The sequence below is a fragment of the Xyrauchen texanus genome, chromosome 30 (assembly GCF_025860055.1).
Source record: "Xyrauchen texanus isolate HMW12.3.18 chromosome 30, RBS_HiC_50CHRs, whole genome shotgun sequence".
In the NCBI taxonomy this organism is placed as follows: Eukaryota; Metazoa; Chordata; class Actinopteri; order Cypriniformes; family Catostomidae; genus Xyrauchen; species Xyrauchen texanus.
This window is the reverse complement of record NC_068305.1, coordinates 29,714,355-29,736,789: the sequence shown is the minus strand read 5'-3', so window position 1 is coordinate 29,736,789 and position 22,435 is coordinate 29,714,355. Positions and strand designations below refer to the sequence as shown.

The following is a 22,435-nucleotide window of genomic DNA, read 5'->3' as shown; positions in this document are numbered from 1 at the left end:
TTTAATTTAAAAATAAATAAAATTTAGGTCACATCTGTTGGTTAGCCCCTTGAGTTTATGAATATACATAAATGTCAGTTTAAGATGTACTTAATCTATTCTGCACATGTAGATATAGAAACAGAATGATGATTATAATGCAATATTAGTAATAATAATAATAATAATAATAATAGCTGACAAGAGATTAAGATTTTATTGATTTGAATTAGGCTAGTGAAAAGTTTGATTGTGTGGTATTTGCTCATTTACACCATCATATCTTCGCAATTTCAGGACAATTTGCTAAATTAAAGTTAAAGTTAAGGAAAGTCATAAAAATATCATAATACCCTTAAATCCATACTCTTGAATGAAGCAACAGTCAATTAATTTTAAATCATTTATCTGTCATATATGACAAAAAAATAATAAAATAATTATAATAATAAAATAAATTATCGCTTCTTAAAAGTGACACAGTGAAGCTCCAAAAATGTTAATCTTCAAATATGAATTACTGAGACAAGTTTAAAAATATAGTATTTGTTATAAAACCAAAGATTTTCACTGACAATTACAAAAATATCTTTAACCACACATTGTTAATTCTGTACTCTCTAAAGCATGTCATTTAATCAATTTGTATCATATTTTTTGACAGTTCCCTAAAATAGGGTGTTCCAGTGATGTCACATAAAAGCCTCAAATGAAATTATGTGAAAAATTAGTACATTTCTGATGCCTGAAAAGGGACAGAATACGTAATGACTTTCTTGATAGGACTTCAGCAAGTAGAATGCAGGATTTGTCCATATAAGGGTTTTTTGTTTAGTGGTTTGGTCATGTCATTCATGTAAAATATTTGACAAATTAGATATACATTATTACATTTAAAATGATACAGAAATGTATTTTCAACTCAAAATTAACATTAGTTAACAACACTTTTACAATACTGCATTAGTATCATTAACTAACAATGAAAAATATACATGTATAGTTTTACAACTTTTATAAATCTTTGTTAATGTTCATAAAAATAAAATTGTTCATTGATAAAATAAAAAAAAATAAAATTGTGCTAGTTCATAGTGCATTAACTAATGTTATGGTATATGTTATAATATATGTTGAATTTAACATTTACCAAGATTAAAAAATGCTGTAAAAGTATTGTTCATTGTTAGTTCATGTTAACTAATGTTGTGAACTATTGTTAACAAATGGAACCTTATTGTAAAGTGTTACTGAAAATGTTCATTTTGAAGAGTTTGAAAAGTCATTTGTTTGCTGTACATAATTTGTAATTGGTCAAATAAAAAAAGTGTTATAAATAGAAATATACAGATACCCTTTTGTGGCCTTACATGTATGAGTGTTTTCACTTTTTAGCCCAAAGCTCTATGAAATTTCCAGACAAAGCATTTGTTTCTTGTAAACCAACACCTTGAGAATGTGTTAGAGAGTAAATAAATGAAAGTGGACAGCAGTTTCCTCCTCTATCAGTGTTTGAGAGGGTATTTCCAGTGAATATATTTCCTTTGCTTTTATTGGCAGACGTCACAAGTTCCAGGAAAGGAAGTCCTAAAAACCATAGCTGAGCACCCATATAACACCCCATTCCAATTATTTTCAGGACAGTTTCCCAAATCGAACCATCATATTAAGAAAGAACTAAAGGCAGCCTTTGAAAGGATCACTTCTTTGCATCACTAACAATGGTAAGTAAAAAGACCACAAATATAACAAATTACAATTGTGTGCCTTTCTAATATACTGTTGAATATTAAGTATTGTTAAATATTATGTTCATCCCATTGATAGTTCTTTCATTTTGCAGGGCTATTGCAAAAACTTGCCTTTACCAGGAGCCAAGCTTATGCAATTTTTTGCCTCCCTTGGTCTTATTTTCTCAGGTAAGTAAGAGAAACATACATCCCCAATTCAAAAAATGTTGGGACATTATGATAAATAAAAACAAAAATGGGTGATTTGTAAATTATAATCACCCATTACAACTAAACTTTATATGATGTTTTGCCCTATGAATTTAATAGTTTTTTGGAAATGTACAGTAATTTCAAATCAGATATTTGCAATATGCTCCAAAAAAGTTGGGACAGCCGAGTGTTTACTCCTGTGAAACATCTCCATTTCTTCTAATAACAATTATTAAGCATTTGGGCACTGAAGACCCAAGTTTGTTAAGTTTAAAAAGTGGAATTTTCCCCCATTCATCCCTTATGTAGGTCTTTAGCTTCACAATTGTACGAGGTCTTAGTTGCCATCTTTGGCCCGGATAACACAATAGCTGTACTTTTCGAAAACTTTTTGAAATGTGGACTTTTCGAACAAAACAAAAAAAACAGTTCCTCTGTTCTACTCTCCATCTAAGATGAGACCAAGACCAGAGAAGTCGGCAGCACTTCTGGACACTGTTGATGTAGGGCTTCTGCTTAGTAAAGTCTTAACTTGCATCTGTGGATACAGTGGCGAATGGTGTTGACTAGCAAAGGCGTATTAAAGTAATCCCAAACCCATGTTCATGATATCCATTACAGATTAATTCAGTTTTTTAAGACAGTGATGTCTGAGGGATCAGAGATCACACACTTTCAGAAGTGGTTTTCGTCTTGCACCAAGATTTGACCAGATTCCTTGAATCTTTGAACTATATTGTGCACTTTAGAGGGTAAAATGCCCAAAATCCTTCCAATTTGTCTTTGGGGGAACATTGTTCTCAAATTGTTGCATTAACATTACAATTTGATAGAAAAGTTTTATTTAAAAAATTTACAAATTTCAGAATGTCTTAGTATTTGGTATGTAAAAGAAACATGTTAATAATTTAAATACTCAAAGTTAGATTTTTTTTTTTAGTAACCAAGAAATAGTGAATAATCTTAAGTATTTCTCATTCATTTTACATCATAACATTAATTTGTTTAAAATTAATGTTAAGTCCTAGAATTTTCTATTTGGAAGTTTAAATTACATTTTGAATCCCAGATTTGTAATGTGGCCTCCAGACTTTTAAACAGCACCACATACATTCTTTTGTATAATAGTTGAGTATAAACAACCTGTTCAAAAAGAATTCAAAGTTGCAATGCTTTAATTCTGCAGTGCTAAACATATGGAGAGGCACTGAAGGCTGGTCATATCATTACTCAACCAAAACCATGGACTGGGAAGATGCCAGAAACTGGTGCAGGCAGAACTACACAGACATGGTGGCCATCCAGAACAAAGAGGAGATATCTCATCTACACAACTTCCTTCCAAAACCAAATAAAGGATATTACTGGATCGGGATGCGTAAAACTGATGGCATCTGGACATGGGTGGGAACCAATAAGCGTCTTTCCAAGAAAGCTGAGAACTGGGCATCTAATGAGCCAAATAATGGAGGAAATAACGAAGACTGTGTGGAAATGTACATTAAAAGAGGCAAAGATGATGGCAAATGGAATGACATGTCCTGCTCAAGCAAAAATACTGCACTCTGCTACACTGGTAAGTAATGTGTTGACGTGGTGACAATGGAAAAACAGTGTCCAACCAATACACTTGCAATTGAAAAAAGAAGAGTGTAGTAATCCTATCTACAGTGTAGTATCTGTGTATGCAAGTACTAGTGGTATTAACAGTAGCATTACTAGTGTGGGTGGAGTTACTTAAAGGGATAGTTCACCCAAAAATGACAGTTCTGTCATCATTTCCTCATCTTCATGTCATTCCAAGCCCCTTTCTTCAGTGTAACACAAAAAGAGATGTTAGACAGAATGACAGCCTCAGTCACCATTCACTTTAATTGCTTGGAAGAAAAAAGAAATGCATTGAAAATGAATGGTAACTGAGACTCACATTCTGCCTAAATTCTTCTTTTGTGTTTCATGGAAAAAGGAAAGTAAAACATGAAAATTTTACTACTGACAACACAATTATCCCTTTGAATAAAAACATACACTAAACCGTTTCTCACCCTCAGCATCCTGCAAAAATGACTCCTGCATCAGTGGTCAAGGAGAGTGTGTGGAGACCATAAATGACCACACATGTTCATGCTTTGAGGGTTTCTATGGAGAAAGGTGTGAGCATGGTAAGTAACATTTCTTTGGATACTGTTAACATGACCACACCTGCTGTGAAAGTCATGCAATGTAATCATTGTACCTGTTTTCTGCTTTTTCAGTTGTAAAATGCAAACCAGAGGACATCACCACACCACATCATGGCAGTGTCCAGTGCTCTCATCCTAATGGAAATTTCTCATATGACTCTCAGTGTGAATACTTGTGTAAGGAGGGTTATAAAATAAAGGGTACCAGTGTGACAAGATGCACTTCTACCAAAGAGTGGTCAAGCAGACCACCGACCTGTGAATGTGAGTTGAATTATGCAATGAAAGTTACGCCTGACATATGCAAATGTCTTTTTATAAAATCTCCAATATTGGAGAGCAAATTATTCATACTTTTCAAACTTTTCTGATCATCTTTCTGCAGTTGTTCAATGTCCAGAACTGACAGAGCCACAGAAGGGCAATATGCAATGCCACAATCCACTGGGCAAATTCAGCTACCAATCCAACTGTGAGTTTGTATGTAAAGAAGGATACACTTTGGGAGACTCCAGCTCTTCTACACTCTTCTGTGGGGCTAATGGACACTGGAATGCTTCACAACCCTATTGTAAAAGTAATAAGTGTTTGGTTTTTACTTTGAAAAAACACAATGAATGTAGTGTTTTCCATGCTGGCTTGGGCTGCCTAGTGCTAGATTGGTGCTGGTCTAGCTGATGGAAACAGGAAAAATCAAAATGGAACTTATTAGCACATCTGTTATGACATTACAAAGTGTGAAATGTTGCAAGGTAACTGTTATGTACTTTTCAGTTGTAAAATGCAAACCAGAGGACATCACCACCCCAGATCATGGCAGTGTCCAGTGCTCTAATGGAAGTTTTTCATATGACTCAAACTGTGAATACTCTTGTGAGGAGGGTTATAAAATAAAAGGTTCCAGGACAACAAAATGCACTTCTACCAAAGAGTGGTCAAGCAGACCACCAACCTGTGAACGTGAGTTGAATTTTGGTCATGTACAGTAAATTACATATCTGGTGTACATATAAGATGCTGTTGAAAAAACACACACACACACAAAACCGTTCACATTACTCACATTTTCATTTGATGTGTCTGTTCAACCTTTTGTAGTTGTTCAATGTCCAGAGCTGATGAAGCCACTGGGAGGCACAATGCTGTGTCACGATCCTAAAGGTAACTTCAGCTACCAATCCACATGTGACTTTGTATGTGACGAAGGATACACATTAAGAGACTCCAGCTCTTCTACACTGTTTTGTGGAATCACAGGACACTGGAATGATTCACAACCCAACTGTGAAAGTAAGAAGGCACAGGTTTTTACTTAGACCATTTTTACAATTTTTAATGACAGTTCTGCTCTTAGCTACCAGACACTGTAAGCAAGTGGATTTAATCATGGTACCGTGTACTGCTTTTCAGTTGTAAAATGCAAACCGGAGGACATCACCACACCAGATCATGGCAGTGTCCAGTGCTCTAATGGAAGTTTTTCATATGACTCAAACTGTGAATACAATTGTGAGGAGGGTTATAAAATGAAAGGTTCCAGGACAACAAGATGCACTTCTACCAAAGAGTGGTCAAGCAGACCACCAACCTGTGAACGTGAGTTGAATTTTGGTCATGTATAGTAAATTACATATCTGATGTACATATAAGATGCTGTTAAAATAAAACACACACACACAAAACCGTTCACATTACTCACATTTTCATTTGATGTGTCTGTTCAACCTTTTGTAGTTGTTCAATGTCCAGAGCTGATGGAGCCACTGGGAGGCACAATGCTGTGTCACGATCCTAAAGGTACCTTCAGCTACCAATCCACATGTGACTTTGTATGTGACGAAGGATACACATTAAGAGACTCCAGCTCTTCTACACTGTTTTGTGGAATCACAGGACACTGGAATGATTCACAACCCAACTGTGAAAGTAAGAAGGCACAGGTTTTTACTCAGAAATACCATTTTTAAAAATGTTTAATGACAGTTCTGGTCTTAGCTATACCAGAAACTGTAGGCAAGTGGATTTAATCATGGTACTGTGTACTGCTTTTCAGTTATAAAATGCAAACCAGAGGACATCACCACACCAGATCATGGCAGTGTCCAGTGCTCTCATCCTAATGGAGGTTTTTCATATGACTCTAAATGTAAATTCTCCTGTGAAGAAGGTTATAAAGTAAAGGGTTCCAGTACAACAAGATGCACTTCTACCAAAGAGTGGTCAAGCAGACCACCGACCTGTGAACGTGAGTTGAATTTATATCAACCAAGGAAAAAGACACACATTATGTACATATATAAATGCTTTATAGAAATACTCCAAAATATGCTATGCTTAAATTTTTATTTAAAGCAAATTCTTCTCACTGTTTTTACTCTAACAAGATGTGACTGCACCAGAATATGTGACTGTGAAATAAACATAATCATCCATTCAAATTTTTTCTCTGCACTGCTCAGTAATTCAGTGCCCGGCACTTGAGAACGCTGCGGATGGATTGCTGAACTGCACTTCAAACTTTAGTTATGGAAGCATGTGTATCTTCAGTTGTGCAGAGGGATACCACCTCCGGGGGGCGTCAGAGATCAGCTGTACGGAAACGGCAGAGTGGAGTCAGGAAACACCTCACTGTGAAGGTAGTCACAAACGTTTGATTATATCCTGGGCTTTAGTGTTTTGAAATTGGATTTTATGTAAAGGTGCACGCGTAATTTTTTCCTCTGTAAAAAAGTTTTACTCCCACAGAAATGAATAGTAATTTTAATAAATATGTATAAAACCATGGCTACTAAAATGAGTTGAAGACAGCAGTCGTATCAGTATCCTTACAAAAGCTGTTTTATTCTACAAGGAGAGGGTCCCCTCATGGGGGCTGCCATGGTAGAATCACATGACTAGTCTAATGCTTCTTGCTTAAACTCAGTAACCGTACTGTTATTGGACAATTTCACACATTCGTTAACGTAATCATGACTGACTGTAAATAGTAAATTTTTACAATGCACAGCACACATTCAAAATGCAGAGTGCACATTTGAAGTATTGTGTTATAAAACTAGTTTTAAACAGTGAAGTGAATTTAATCAGATCCACTCTGGTGATCTGCCTACAAAATCAGGAGCCAGTCAAAGGCCGTGTGAACTGCTCATCTGCAGAGCTCACATTTGGCACTGTCTGGACATTTTGATAACCACCAACATCAAAATAATGTTTTGTGTAACCACAATATCTGGTCAGGGGAAGTGGCGGTGTGCCAAGGTAACCATCTGACAATGTCTGTGGGTTGCAGATATACTGTAGATGATTGATAATAAATTGAAAAAGATATTCTTCAACTGTTATGCTAAAGATTATCTTTTATTTTCTTTATTCTGCACTTTTCAGCTCATCCTGAATCCTTGGTGACAGAGGTGACTCTTGGGGTTGCAGCTACTGTAGGTAGCTCTGGTCTGTTATTAGCCCTCTGGATACTGAAGAAATTGAGGCGTAATGGTGAGCCAAACACTCTACAGAGTTTGCTTTTCAATAGCTACATACAGTAATTGAGTATTTAATTTACAATTAATACGAATATCTTCTTCTATATATGTCTTTGAAACAATAACAAAATATGACACAAGCACTTAATTGTATAGCATATTCATTTAAATAGAATTTACCTGTAATTGCTAATCTGGATTTGTATATCTTTTTGTTTTCTGTACAGCTAACAAGTTTGACCTAAACAGGTGAGTTCTGGCTTTCTTTCCTGTTGAATATAAATACAGTATATGAAATGATCAATATAGTATTATAGGTATAGGTATTTCTCAATTTATCAGTGTATCACTCTTGGTTTGAACTGTATGTGACTGTGCATATTCTATTTACCAATGCTTTTGCCTACTTTCATTTTTAGTAACTCAGAAACTGAAGATCAACCTCAGGTTTATAAGAACAGTATTTCCAGTCTCATATAGAGCAGAAAATCATCAGAATACACAGAGGTGAGCATATATTCCTAATGACCATAAAAGCGTATAACACATGTAGGCTACAGGCCATTATGTGTAATGTTAGTGGTGTAGTTTTTTCTGCAATGTCACTAAGTGTATGAATCATCCAAAGATAAATCAATGCAACCTCCATTTTTTGCAGGACTCTACCAATGCTGCGCCGGTGGTCATAGTAATCCATGTAATTGCGTTTCAAAAAACACACTTCACAAGATCTTCATAAGGGAACCACAGTGATGGACATTACAGTCTTCATTAAATGTGATTTTTACTTCCTAATGGAAGCTTTTTATTATTTACCTGACTGAGCATATTGTTCTTTATTGTGTTGTGTGTAAATGTCCTTGTTGTAATGTTATTAATATACACTATTTTATTGTACTTATTTATTTTTTAATTTTAAGCAGTGTTCATCTAATTAAACTATTTAACAAAATAAACACAATACATTTGGACTTTCTTGAAGAGTTTGCGACTGGTGTTTCAATACATTTCCCACCTTCACATGAGTGCCTAAAATTACAAACATCTTTCTAAAAACCCCTTTTCTGGATGGTTAAGGATCAGCTTTGAAACCAAATGAAAAAATATAACCTCAGTTCACTATGATTGATCATTCCATTTCCAGACAGCTTTGCAGTTAGCGTTATATTTGAATCTCAACACCTAAATAAAAGACAGAATAGCATTGATTATACTACTCCTGTATCTTTCCTCACCTAAGAGTGAGTAAACCCATTAACATTGTGAATGCCGTGAAAGGTTTTGTTTGAATAACCCAGGTCATATTCATCTGGGTGCATCCTGTGACTGTGCTTCCCTGAAGCTGTGTTCTGTGAGCTATTTTTAGTGAGTTAGATTTTGTTCGCCTCTTTTTGGGAACTTTCCCCTTGATAATTATAAAACATCCCTTAGAGACTCTAATACCTTATTTGTTTTCTTTTAAAATAGACAAAATAATATTCATGTGGTCTAAAATGTTGTTAACTTATCACATGCTCAAATAAAAACTTTTAACCATCACATGCCTCTTTTGTGCATCATGATTTTATTTGTTCTCAAGATATGGTGATCTTATGAAAAGATAAATGAACAAATAAAAATGACTAGCCATTTCCAGAAAGTACCATTCTTTCTAAGGCCAGCAGTCATGACGTTAAAAAATGTTTGTTGATTCAAACCAGTGATGAAACATCCTGCAATTTTACACTAAAGACTGATATATATATATATATATATTTATATGTATATGCATATGTATATGTGTGTATCTTGATAACAGCTTTCAAAATGAACAAGATTTTATAGGAGAGCAGATGACCGAAATATATCTAGGGCTATACTTCTCAAGTGAATACCACAGAAGTGATTCAACTGAAAAAAGACTAAGGAAGACCATGGTATGTATTGATTATGAATCTATGTATATTTTTTCTTAATTTTACTACTATGTAAGATTAAATGCAAACCCTGCAAAAGAAAAAAAAATACTTTATATATTTATATAATGCATATAAGCAAGTGGTCATTTTAAATGTCCAGATCGGAGGTGTTTTGAAGCTAAGAGCTACATTTGGACACATTGGACTTTTGATGATGTGTCTCAGGGTGATATTGGGTAAGTGTATACTTTATTCATTCTCCTCAAGGGAAAAACTTAAAATGTGTAAATCCTTTTGTTAACTTCTTTTGCCATTCATTTTTTCACATTTAATCATTTAAAAACTTTGCAGTCTATGTTGAAGGATGGACTTACAGTTACTCAAATACAACAATGACATGGAATGACTCAAGGAAGTGGTGTCAAACAAATTACACAGATGTTGTGATGGTCCACAATGAAAATGTAACACATTTCCTCATCAATTATTTGCCGAAAACGTCTAACTCTCACTACTGGATTGGAATCAAAAAGATTGATGGTAATTGGACTTGGGTTGCCAATGGACAGATTGCGGACTATACATCCTGGGCACCAAAGGAGCCCAACAATGACAAGTCTAATGAGAACTGTGTGGAGATGTACACCAACAACAAAAACAGTGGCAAGTGGAATGATGAAGGTTGTGAAAAGAAAAAGCTTGCTTTATGCCAAAAAGGTAAGGAGACAGTTTGTTTCAGTTTGAGTACATGTTTATGTTACAGTATTAACCTTCACAAGTATTTATACAAATGTATAAAAATCTGATTCTTTAAAGGGATACTTTACTCAAAAACAAAATGCTGTCATCATTTACTCACTCCAAATCTGAATGCCTTTTTTCCATGGAACACATAAGGTGATATGTCTCACCCTCAGTCTCCATTCTTTTTATTGTATGAAGAAAAACAAAAGATGCAATAAAAGTGAATGAGGACTGAGACTAACATCTTGTGTGTGCCACATAAAAAAGTAATATGGGTGTGGAACACTATGAGGGTGTGTAAATAATTATGGATTTTCTTTTATTTTTGGCTGATTTATCCCTTTAATAGTAATATTTAATAGTATAGTAATTAGATTTTAAAACAAGAAAAAAATGGGAAAGCTCTATAACATTTTGGAATTCATTTTTTAAGTCTGTAAATAATGTATCTCCTAAATCTGTATATTTTCTCTCAGCCCAATGTCTAAACAATTCATGCAGTTATAGAGAAGACTGTTTTGAACAAGTCAACAACTTCACCTGCACCTGTAAGCCAGGTTTGTCCGGGCCGCTCTGTGAAACAGGTCAGAACGAATTGTATTTCAACAGGAATCAAAATGTCTTATTTTATAACATTAAATCTGTTGATGAAATGAAATGAGAGCCAGCAATTGTTATAATCCAGATTTCACAATGCATGTTGTGAAGAATGACACATGACAAATTTATGGTTTCAAAACATAGTTGCTGTTTTTTTTTTTTTTTACTCAAATTTAAATATTTGTTAATGTTTATATAAATATTATGATCATTTGATGTTAGAAATTCCTTGATCATGCAAGCCCTTCCCTCTCTCCAGCTGTATCATGTGAGAAGCTATCCACACCGCAGCATGGCCAGATGAATTGTTCTGGTTTTTATGGGAATCATTCCCTCAACTCAACCTGTACATTTTCCTGTGCTGGTGGTTACAAACTGAGTGGCACAGCTGAGCTCAAATGCAATCTTTCAGGTGCATGGAATGCACCTCCACCTTCATGTGCAGGTACAAATTAAGCTCCTGTGTTTACATCAAGATTTCTATAATGTGAATGTACTGTATGTATAAGAGGATCTGTCCTGCCAGTCAATCTTGTGTACCGTATCTAAATTCAAGTTAATTGTTTCCCAAATATTTGATGGCAGTGGAGTGTTACCCCCTCCTTTTGTTTGGTGGTGGCTTGATGAACTGCTCCGAAGGGAATGACACCTACAGATCTACCTGTAGAGTTCAGTGTCCACCTGGTCATCTGCTGCTGGGCTTTGCTGAGTTCTCCTGCAGAACTGATGGCACATGGGTGTTCTCCTTTCCGGTAATTTGTGCAAGTGAGGACTTCTAAGAAATGAAATGAACACACTTTTCCTGTTTAATAGAATGAGACTCTCAATAGGATGAGAGGTTCCCATATGCTCACAGTAGATTGTTATGCTATCTCTCCTCAGATTATGTCCATATCCTCTGGGCATTTTTTGGAAGCTTTTGCCTATCACTGTTCTGTTGCTGTCTATTATGCTGTTCCAAATGCAGAAAGAGTGAGTAAAGTGTGAAGACTGTGTGTGTGTGTGTGTGTGTGTGTGTGTGTCTGTCTGTCTGTCTGTTCATTTACTTGTGTTTTTCTTTTCCTAGGTAGGAAAGCAGTCAGATCAAGGTAAAGTATGTTTACTGTAAGTTTTCTTGCAATTCCTTTGTTTTTGTTCTTTTTTAAATTTAAAGTGTTTGAATCTTGCAAATTCCACCATGTTTCTATCAGAACTCAACAGGAGACCAAATCAAGTGAATGACGAAGAACACACACCACTAGAAGGCCCTGCCTGTTTTCCATAAATGTGTCTAATCTGGCAACAACTAGATTCATCTGATTCAGTTCACATTTTTTTAATATAAAGACCAAGCGTAAAAAGAAGTTTTGTATGTGCAGATGTTAAATAAAATCATCAATTATATTCCTAATCTTTTGCTCAATGTTTGATGTTGTTTATTGTTGCTGGTACAAACATTATATTATAAATGATTTTCATTTGTCCTGTGATATTACTCTCTCTCTCTCTCTCTCTCTCTCTCTCTCTCTCTCTCTCTCTCTCTCTCTCTCTCGCTCTCTAATTATCTATTTAGAATGTGTGTGACATAAATAATCATAACCTATTGGGGGGGCTGGGTAGCTCAGCAGGTATTGACGCTGACTACCACACCTGGAGTCACGAGTTTGAATCCAGGGTGTGCTGAGTGACTCCATTCAGGTCTCCTAAGCAACCATATTGGCCCAATTGCTAGGGAGGGTAGAGTCACATGGGGTAACCTGGTCATGATTAGTGGTTCTCTCTCTCAATGGGGTGTGTGGTAAGTTGTGCGTGGATTGGGGAGAGTAGCATGAGCCTCCACATGCAGAGTCTCCGTGGTGTCATGCACAATGAGTCACGTGATAAGATGCACAGATTGGTGGTCTCAGAAGCGGAGGCAACTGAGACTTGTCCTCCACCACCCAGATTGAGGTGAGTAACCGCGCCACCACGAGGACATACTAAGCAGTGGGAATTGGGCATTTCAAATTGGGAGAAAAGTAATAACAATAAATTAATTAATAATCATAACCTATTTACTGGTAATATTCTGGCATATAATGTCAGTCTTAAAGACCCCTTTAATGACAGCACTATCACAACTTCATTCCACCTAACTCTCAATCTAACTGCATACCCTACAAGCAAATCATAATTATCAGTCATTTTAATAAAATTAAATTAAACTGCACAGTTGCAACGAAGTTAAAATGAACTATGAGTATGACTTTTGACTTATATTTTGACTATTTGTTACTATATACAGTATTTATTATAATTTGGGTAAATCATGAGTGTGTTACTCTTTAACAGGTATTTGATTAGATGCTTCTAGACCCTTTTGGTTGATAACATGACTAAACAATGAGAATTCATATATTTGTATACATTTCTCACACCTATCAGATTGTTTTGTGGGTGACTATTAGGCTATTTCCAAATAGCTGGTCCTTATCATACCTGGTATGTATGGTATGTTCTAATTTAATCTATTTCTATATAGATTTTTGTACATTCAATCATATTGTATGAAGAAAATATTTTTTTTTAGAGTTGAAAAGTTAAGAACTGAGGGTTATCATTTTATCTTTCATTTATTAATTTCAATTTCACATGAAATCAAAAAATTTCATAATGGAGTATACTGAATTTCTGATGCCATTAAACTGAGATGTAACTCAGCCTGTGTCAAACATTGAAGGCCTGGACTTACCACTACAACAAAGCCATTGATGTGGACTGGACAACAGCTCGTCAGTGGTGCCAGTCTGCCAGAAGCATTACACCGATTTGGTGGGCATCCTAAACCAGGCAGAAGTTGCGTACTTTAACCAGATCTACCCTACCATAAGCAATAATAGTGGATTGGCATTAGGAAGACTGATGGTCACTGGATGTGGGTAGGGACCAGAAAGCGCTTGGTCCCAGAGGCAGCGATCTGGGCACCAAATGAGCCCAACAACCAGGGAATTGGAGGAGACTGTGTAGAGGTCTACATCAAGAGAAAAAAGACACAGCCATGTGGCATGACGAGAAGTGTAACAAAATTAAAAAAGCTCTCTGTTATTTAGGTGTACACTTAATAATTTGATATATATATATATATATATATATATATATATATATATATATATATATAGATCATAATGTTCTGTGCAGAATCAATTTAGGTTATTATTAATTGTAGAATTTTAAAGGTGAAGTATGTAATCTTTCAATGTTACTTTCTCCTATCCCAGCTTAATGTGTAGAACTATATGTTTATGTCTCCGAAATGTGTAAAGAATGTGGATCTGCTGTGCTTTCAACATTGCTCTGTTCCCAACCAGTGTCATGAATTTGGCGAGGAAATATTATTCTGTCCAACCAATGCAAGAACGGGAAGATGGAATAGGGAAACCTGTTGAAAAAAGTCCTTATTTCTATCATTCTGTTTGGTTATGCTATGGTGTATGTCACCATTCTTATATTATTGTTTAAAAAAAATTTGAGTATCATAAAAATTGCATTTAGTTTATTATTGAGTACTGCCCTGAAGCAGCTATTTGATATAACAGATACTCACATATATTCTACAACACTGAATTTGCACAAATGCTGTTCAAAACTTCCTGTCCAAAGCAACACCTAATATGGTGTGTTGCATTTTTGATTATCTATGACTGTTTGTGTAATAATTGTTCATGTGTTCCTACTTTGTCCTGAGCAGTGAAGCTCCCCCCAACTACTTTACATTCTTTATTTTTTTCAGCATTTTCACTTTACAAATATACATAAACGTACTGATATATGTTTACATGTGTGTGTTTATGTTTTACAGTATGTATCTGTATAAAGTACATTTACTGTATACTGTAAATAACAAGTGGACTACTGTAATATGAAGCATTACAGCAAGTATACAGAATAACAGTACAGTTCACATTGTTGGATTACATACCTGTTCTGTCTATGAAATGTTTGAATAATTGAGGACACTGTTGTTCTCCCAACATTCGGCTGCACCCTTCGACCAGCCTCGCCATTGTAAGGCAATGATAGAGAACATGGTCCACAGCAGTGGCCCTTATTTCATTGGAAACATGCCTATGTCCTTGTCCTTGGCCTCTTCTACCTCTTCCTCTGTTTTGCCTCCCTAAGAGTCCCTATCCTTCCACCACACATCCTCACTCCTCTTCTTCTTCCTGGCTGTTGACCCTGTTCGTTTCCTTGTTGTTCTTCCATTGTCAGAAATTGTAACACTGTGTTGTGCTCTTGTCTATGCTTGCCAATTGAAGGTTCAAGAGATGCACCCCTGAGCTATTTTAGAGAACTGGTTGATCATTGGTTGATCTAGTGCTTCACACATTCCCCTTCATTAGTGAAAGTCAAGATTCACATAAGATCAATTCAAAACATTGAAGAATCACATAACTCAGCATAAAAGTAATCCGTACGACTCCAGTGGTTAAATCAATATCTTCAGAAGCGATATGATTGAGGTGGTGAAAAACTTTCACATTCTTACACTTGTGTTTTTGGTGATTCACATTATTTCTGCATATCGCCCTCTACTGGTCAGATAGAAGAATTTCAAGCAAAAAATTATTTAAATATTGATCTGTTTCTCACTCATACCTATCATATCACTTCAGAAGATATGTATAGGAGTCATATGGTTTACATTTATGATGCCTTTATGTGCTTATCTTTTTGGTACCCATTCATTGTATGGACCTACATTACTTACCATGGCATGAGGGTGATTAAATGATGAGAGGATTTTCATTGTTGGGTGAATTATCCCTTTAAGATCATTATGCTACAAATGCTGTTGATTGAAATTGTATTGATCCTTTGACATAAAAAAAGATACTTAAAAAAACATCTATACAAACAAGTCCTTTTGTGTATTTGAACAGAGATGTTCCAAAATTAAATTGGTGTTGTATATACATTTGTCACTAACTGTCTTGACCTGCAATTCCCTCCTTGCCCCTGAAAAGGGCCACCTGACCTGTGCCGATCCATTGGGGAAGTTTTATTTTCGTTCTTTATGTAATGTTTCATGTAACAAGCGATATAAACCTAAATTAGGTTTACTTTAGGTTTAGTGGTGGTGGCGGTGGCATAGTGGCTAAAGCACAGGGCTGTTAATCAGAAGGTTGTTGGTTTGATCCTTGAGCAAGACACTTAACTCCAGGTTGCTCCGGGGGGATTGTCCCTGTAATAAGCGCACTGTAAGTCGCTTTGGATAAAAGCGTCTGCCAAATGCATAAATGTAAATGTAAAGTAAAGACCACACTCACTTGTCTTAGTGATGGCGCCTTGTCAGCACCCACACCTTCATGTGAAGGTGTTTTTTTATAAGCATGTCTATGATTTCATGAATTATGGAATTCAAGAACCCATGGAACTGTGGAACGAGGCTTCCTAATGTGCTAAACTAGAGTACTGATAAACAATGCATTTTGAAATGATCTTCTAAATTCAACTGGAAGCTTTTTAAAGGGACACATACTTTACATATTTCCCTCCTACAGTATGTACTAATTACATATTTGAGGTTTTAATCTTTTTTGTTTGAATTATTTTGGCAGCTGTAAAATGTGACCCAATGCAGTCTGCCCCTTATGGCTCTCTGCAATGTTTTCACCCTGTGGAGGAGTATGGTTATGCTTCTACTTGTTGGTTAAAATGTGATTAGTTTGTTAAAAAGATATTAATGAAATAAGTGTCCTGAGAAATCTCACTGGTCTCTGTGACAGCTGTAAACTTTGTAAACAGCAAAAAAAAAAATTTCCCGGACCGCGGACATTGACACTTTTCACCTGTCAATCATTTTGCTTGTTCTCAGTGTTATATTTAAAGCACATCGTTGAAGCTAAGATTCATGTTTGTAAATTGAGGGCACTATTGGGCCACTGTTGAATTTGACAGCCACAGGAACAAGCAATGCTGTTCTTTTTCTTGGTTTTGGTCTCAAAATGATCTTTGGAGGCTTGGGTTTTGGAATGAGGGGCGTGGCTAATTCAACGACTCAGTCATGTGAAAGCTTCAGAATGCTAAAATCGCTTACAGCACCTTTAAATATTGATCTTTTTCTCACCCAAAGCGAACGTATCACATTAGAAGACATTAATTTATCCACTGGAGTTGTATGGATTACTTTTATGATGCCTCTATTTGCTTTTTGGAGCTTTAAAGTGCTGATCACCATCCACTTGCATTGTATGGACTTACAGAGCTGAGACATTCTTCTAAAAGTCTTCTTTTGTGTTCTGCTGAAGAAAAAAAATTCATACACATCTGGGATGGCATGAAGGTGTGTGAATGAAGAGAGAATGTCCATTTTGGGGTGAACTATTCCTTTAAGGTAACTACTGCAGTTTACCACTTTTTGAATTTACATACTTGTACATTACATTTTAATGTGGGAGGGACAATGAAACATTTAACTGAACATTAGCCTTATGTAATTGCTAATGTAATAGAGTATCTTTGTTGGAGCATATTTTCTTTTTTCTGACAAAATCCAGGTTCTTTTAAAGACCCTGGTCTATTGTAAATTATGTTTTTGCAATCATTGCTCAACAGTGCTCCCTTCTGTCAGCTCCTGAGGGTGGCTGGATCCTAGGATGTCCATGTTAATTCTTATCAATGTTCTCTCTTCTCTTGTTGCTTTTTCGTATTAAATTGCAGCTGTTCATTGTGAGTCCCTCTCATTCTCTCATCTCTCACCTGAGCTGGGACCCCAGAGCTTGGATCTCAATGTGTGTTCTAGTGTGCCGAGGGCCATGTGCTCAATGGAGCAAGTGAGCTCATCTGCACCTTCAACGGCTGGACGGATTTTCTGCCCAGTTGTGTTGAAAAGGCCAACTCCTCTTCCAAAATCATTAGCAGTACTAGAAAAGTGAAGTGAATTGAAAAATTCTCCATACACATCACTTACACACAATGAATGTGTCTTGCATTAGCTATATACACTTTTTTTTTTTTTTTTTTTTTAAGATTTAAGTGTTTCAATTACATAACAAAATTCCAGAAAAATGTAATTGTCATCTTTAATAAAATTAAATGCAAAAAAAAAAAAATTATTTATTGAATTTTGTTCAACATTACACAATTAAATTTCATGGAATTGTGTTATGAAATTTAAATTCGTAATCCTAAAAATAGCCTAAAATATGTTTTGAGTGTAAAGGTTGTCTCCCTTTAATTATAATAATGATGATAAGTAAAACTGTGATAGTAACATAATATATTGAAATGAGTAGATTATTGTAGGGCCATTTCATTATGATTGCTTTTAAAACAAAAGGCCATTAAACCATAACGACAATATTTGTTATATATTTTCAGTAGAGGAGATGCCAGTGAGTGCAGGCATCTTCATCTAGTCAACTTCTGCTTGGGGGACTGATATTTTTGTTAATGTACAAATTTACAAAAAAAGTAAGATACAGAAAAGCCTATTCTGCTATTGCCATTACTATTAAACACATTTTTCCAACAAATATACAAAATTTAAAACAATTATCAAATATAATATTTTATATTTTATTTCATTTTAAATAAAAATGTCATGGTTGGCAATTGAACAAATGCCTTCTGTATACTGTAATTGATTATTTAATGCCAGCAAACCTGTTTGTGAAAATGTAGGAGGTCAATGAGCATTGCCATTTTTAATGCACTAAGTAAGGCAATTGATGTGTATTGGCCTTGTGGTAAAGAGTTTTAAAATGCAACAAGGACCAATACATTTACTTCACGGTAAGTAACTTTGAAGTTTAAAGGGATGGTTCACCCAAAAATGAAAATTCTCTCACATTTTACTCACCCTCATGCCATTCTAGATTTGTATGACTTTCTTTCTTCTGCTGAACGCAAACAAAGATTTTTAGAAAAACATTTCAGCTCTCTAGGTTCATACAATGCAAGTGAATTGTGGCCAGAACTTTGAATGTCCAAAAAGCATTTAAGGCACCAATGAAGTAAGTCATACAACTCCAGTGGTTTAATCCATGTCTTCAAAAGCGATATTATAGGTGTGGGTGAGAAACAGATCAATATTTAAGTTGTTTTTTACTATACTGTAAATGTCCATTTCACCAGCCGTGCTAAGCACTCTCTTCTCTCCAAAGAGTTCTCTAATTTTGTATTACTTTTTTTTTTTTTTGTGATTTGCATTCTTCTCCACCTACTGTGCAAAGGGAAAAATTTGAAGTAAAAAAGTACTTAAATGTTGATATATTTCTCATCCACACCTATCATATCGCTTCTGAAGACATTGATTTAACCACTGGAATCGAATGGATTACATTTATGCTGTCTTTATATGCTTTTTGGAGCTTCAGAGATCTGGCCACCTTTCACATAATTGAGAGAGCCAACAGAGCTAGGATATTTTTCAAAAAAATATTCGTTAGTGTTCAGCAGAATAAATAAAGTAAAATGTGAGATGGCATGAGGGTGAGTAAATGATGACAGATTGTTTTTCTTTTTTTTGGTGAATTATCACATTAAGCACTAAAATACTGTTTAACTGTTTAGTGTTTTAGTTCTATCTTAATACAAGAATCCCTCTCCACAGTAGCTCGTTATGCACAGAATAACTCTGCATTGGATGGGGATTTGAAGTCAGCCTTTGAAATCAGTTAAAAGAACAATGCACTGACATTGTACAAGCACTTTTATATGATGTTTTCCATTCAGACTGTTGTGGAAATTATGGATTGTTGTGTATAAAATAAATACAAATTTAAACAGGACAGTGTGTTGTTTTGTTACATTCGTATCAGTCCATGTTAGTATGCTATTGAGTTATTTGCACACTATAGAATATTTATACTCTGTTCATCACTGTCATGCACTAATGGTGTAATATTAGTGTGAGTGACTGCTGGGACATTTCTCAGCATCTTCGTGTGGCACCCTAACTGGGTGTGTGAGAGACAACTGAAACATTGTGAAACACCCTGTTGTCTACCCGCTCACACACCCACTGTTTCATACCGCCTCACCCTGGACATGCTGCCCCAAATCAGACACAGGGCATTGTGCCCGCTGTAACTTAGGCCAACAATCTGACCTATAGAATATTTAAATGGTATTTTCTGTATGTTAAAACTTCTGGTATTAGGATCTTATGAACATTTTCCATAACCAAATGGGGCTAGGTTTGTATTAAGGAATGGGGAAGAAAAGGTTGGGTTATTGGAAAAATTATATAGGTTCCACTAATGCTACCCAAATTGTCTTTAGTGCCAATATTGCAGATAATAAATGTAATAAAGCTTCTTAAAGGTGCATTTTTTATGTTGCACTGGGCACTTTGGCTGTTGTCTGTGATTTAGATACAGACACCTGAAGTATTATCAGAGTCAGAGAGGGTGTATAGGATAGATAATCAAACTTTATTAGAGCCACACATAAATATGTACAAGGCAGACGATATGTCACAACAGTGCTTTCTAGATTCAATGTTTCTAGAGTCAGAGTTTTATTTACAAAATAAAAGAAAAACGCTTTGCAGCTTCACACACAAAACCAAAAGTCTGCTTTGCAGCATTTAAACTGGTCCGGTTTTCAGCACAACACTGTGTAAGAAACACTCTGATAGTCTCTGGCATGTCTCTCTCTCTCTCTCTCTCTCTCTCTTTCTCCGCGGACTGGGCCATCTTTTGTCTCCCCCGAATCTCACTGTGCTCATAGAAACAGTAATTAGTAACAATTAATCTCAGGTGGATGTCCTAACCGCTTTCTCTCCCCAGATGGGCGCTCAACCACCCTCACCTCCACACACTACAACACCAAGTGGAGTGGATGCAGGATCTTTTCATTTTCAATAATGCCATTGTAGAAATACACTATAGACAGAATACATTATTCAGAGTAGAGCCATCTTCAATTTTTGATGTGAATGAAAACAAGGCTGGATAGAGTTACATTCTATTCAATGTACTGTTTTTGAAGACTTTTGGAACGTTCCACCAACGAAACGTTGAAAAAAAAAACAATCTTTCAGTAGACAAAAAAGCCACCCGACTCTTCTCCACCACATATTTTAATTCAGTGTTTGAATGTGAGTCCTCAGCTCTCATTAACACTTATAGCCTAATGGAAATAGTCATCCAGGTATTTCTGGCATGTTTTATTAATACTGAGGATTTGGACATGCAGTTGGCTGAGTTTGGATTGGCATAACCCATTCTACTCTTACTAATTCTACCATATCCATCTATGGCAGAAATAGTAAGAGTAATACGCCGTCGCCGCGCAGCAAATAAATCTAATAAATCCAATTATAAGGGGATTACGAGACAAAATAATTAGCTTTTGATGTGTGAATCGAATGTTATAAATAATAACAGTAGTTCAACGCTGTTGAACCTTCGAACATGACTTCTAGCGCCAAGTGAAAAAACGCACTCGAACAAATCTTTTGCTACTAAAATGTTTTAGACAACAAAGTTAAAGTTTCTTCTGTAACATGTAAAATTACAACTGTTTTGATTTAATGCCGTCTTATCAGAAGCCAGTCCATGCTGCTGGTCAATAGAACCTCTTCAGCATTTCTGCACAGAAGAAGGGAGTTGCACGGTGCTTCTACAAACCAGTCGCATCTGTCCGGGCATCAAAGCAGCATGGCACCAATTATATCGCTTAAGAGGAAGCAGGTCAGCCCGTCCTGGCACGAAATGTGTAATAAATAACTGATCATCTGACTGGTCTAGATGTCTCCTGGCTGCTATCGTAATAATAACGAGGCTATTGATACCCGCTGTGACCGTATGATATCCTTTTGATTATTTTTCCTTTCCTTCGCCTACTATTCCTGCCAACGGCCAGTCTCGCGCCAATAATGAATGCACGAGAGACGCGTGTGCAATGATGTTTTAACCGGAAAATAGTCTCATTGACAAATTCTTCTTGGTGATTTCTGTGCAAACCTAATAAAATTGTTTTTTATTCCTACGATTTCCTGTTAGTTTTAAACTATAGAGTAACTGGTATAGTTCACAAAAAACTATAGGCAGTCGTAGTCTGTTCGGCATTTACGGCGGCTCGTTTCAGCTTATTGCTGCCGGCGGCCCACCGGGAAAATTCCTGGTTCTACCCATAGTCAGTCCGCCCCTGCATGGTACATTCCAGAGTGGCAGCCAGAACATTCTGTCTTTTTGGGTGGTCACATACGAGCCGAGATTTAAAAAAAAAAAAAAAAAAAGATGCAAGTATGCAGGTAGGATAGGTCTACAGTCACAATGTAGGCGTTCATGAGAGACTGTGACCGGAAGTGTCCTTTATTCATGTTCAAATATAAGTCTAAAGATCTGGGAGATTTTACGGCCAGTGGAAGACACAGTCCTGTTCTGGTAAAGTGCCACACATAGATAAGCATCATGATAGGAGGTGCTGAAAGCCTAGACTGTGTTTGACCTTGAGTTTGGTCCAATTCCAGTTCTCATTGCATGCTTGCTAAGGAAAGTGCAAAGAATTTGCTACAAAGTACCACTAACATGCATTACAAAAATGCACAACATAAAACTGTATACAGTAGGCTATATATATAGGGATATGTAATGTATGTAATCAGTGTCCGAATATATAGTATGTCATATAGGTTTAAA

General features: G+C 35.9%; 2 protein-coding genes across 5 annotated transcripts; both read left to right on the top strand.

Moving 5' to 3' along the window:
- The first annotated feature begins 1,622 nt into the window (after positions 1 to 1,622).
- Positions 1,623 to 9,109, top strand: LOC127624295 (E-selectin-like). 4 transcript variants are annotated; one of them, XM_052099057.1, is made up of 16 exons: positions 1,623 to 1,703; positions 1,823 to 1,898; positions 3,109 to 3,498; positions 3,974 to 4,084; positions 4,178 to 4,369; positions 4,491 to 4,682; positions 4,880 to 5,065; positions 5,204 to 5,395; positions 5,516 to 5,701; positions 5,840 to 6,031; positions 6,159 to 6,350; positions 6,565 to 6,741; positions 7,490 to 7,597; positions 7,812 to 7,833; positions 8,004 to 8,091; positions 8,243 to 9,108. In XM_052099057.1, exons 1-15 carry the CDS (start codon positions 1,701 to 1,703, stop codon positions 8,062 to 8,064), a joined length of 2,280 nt encoding a protein of 759 aa, XP_051955017.1. In that variant the 5' UTR covers positions 1,623 to 1,700; the 3' UTR covers positions 8,065 to 8,091; positions 8,243 to 9,108. The 4 variants fall into 4 exon arrangements, with proteins under 4 accessions (XP_051955017.1, XP_051955020.1, XP_051955019.1 ...); XM_052099060.1 differs by lacking the exons at positions 4,178 to 4,369; positions 4,491 to 4,682 and having other exon boundaries at positions 8,243 to 9,109; XM_052099059.1 differs by lacking the exons at positions 5,204 to 5,395; positions 5,516 to 5,701 and having other exon boundaries at positions 8,243 to 9,109.
- Positions 9,110 to 9,928: 819 nt separating this feature from the next.
- On the top strand, positions 9,929 to 17,724 carry LOC127623935 (E-selectin-like). Its single transcript, XM_052098514.1, has 8 exons — positions 9,929 to 10,199; positions 10,703 to 10,810; positions 11,086 to 11,271; positions 11,412 to 11,578; positions 11,709 to 11,798; positions 11,893 to 11,914; positions 13,728 to 13,861; positions 17,587 to 17,724. Exons 1-8 carry the CDS (start codon positions 9,929 to 9,931, stop codon positions 17,722 to 17,724), a joined length of 1,116 nt encoding a protein of 371 aa, XP_051954474.1.
- The last annotated feature ends 4,711 nt before the right edge of the window (positions 17,725 to 22,435 follow it).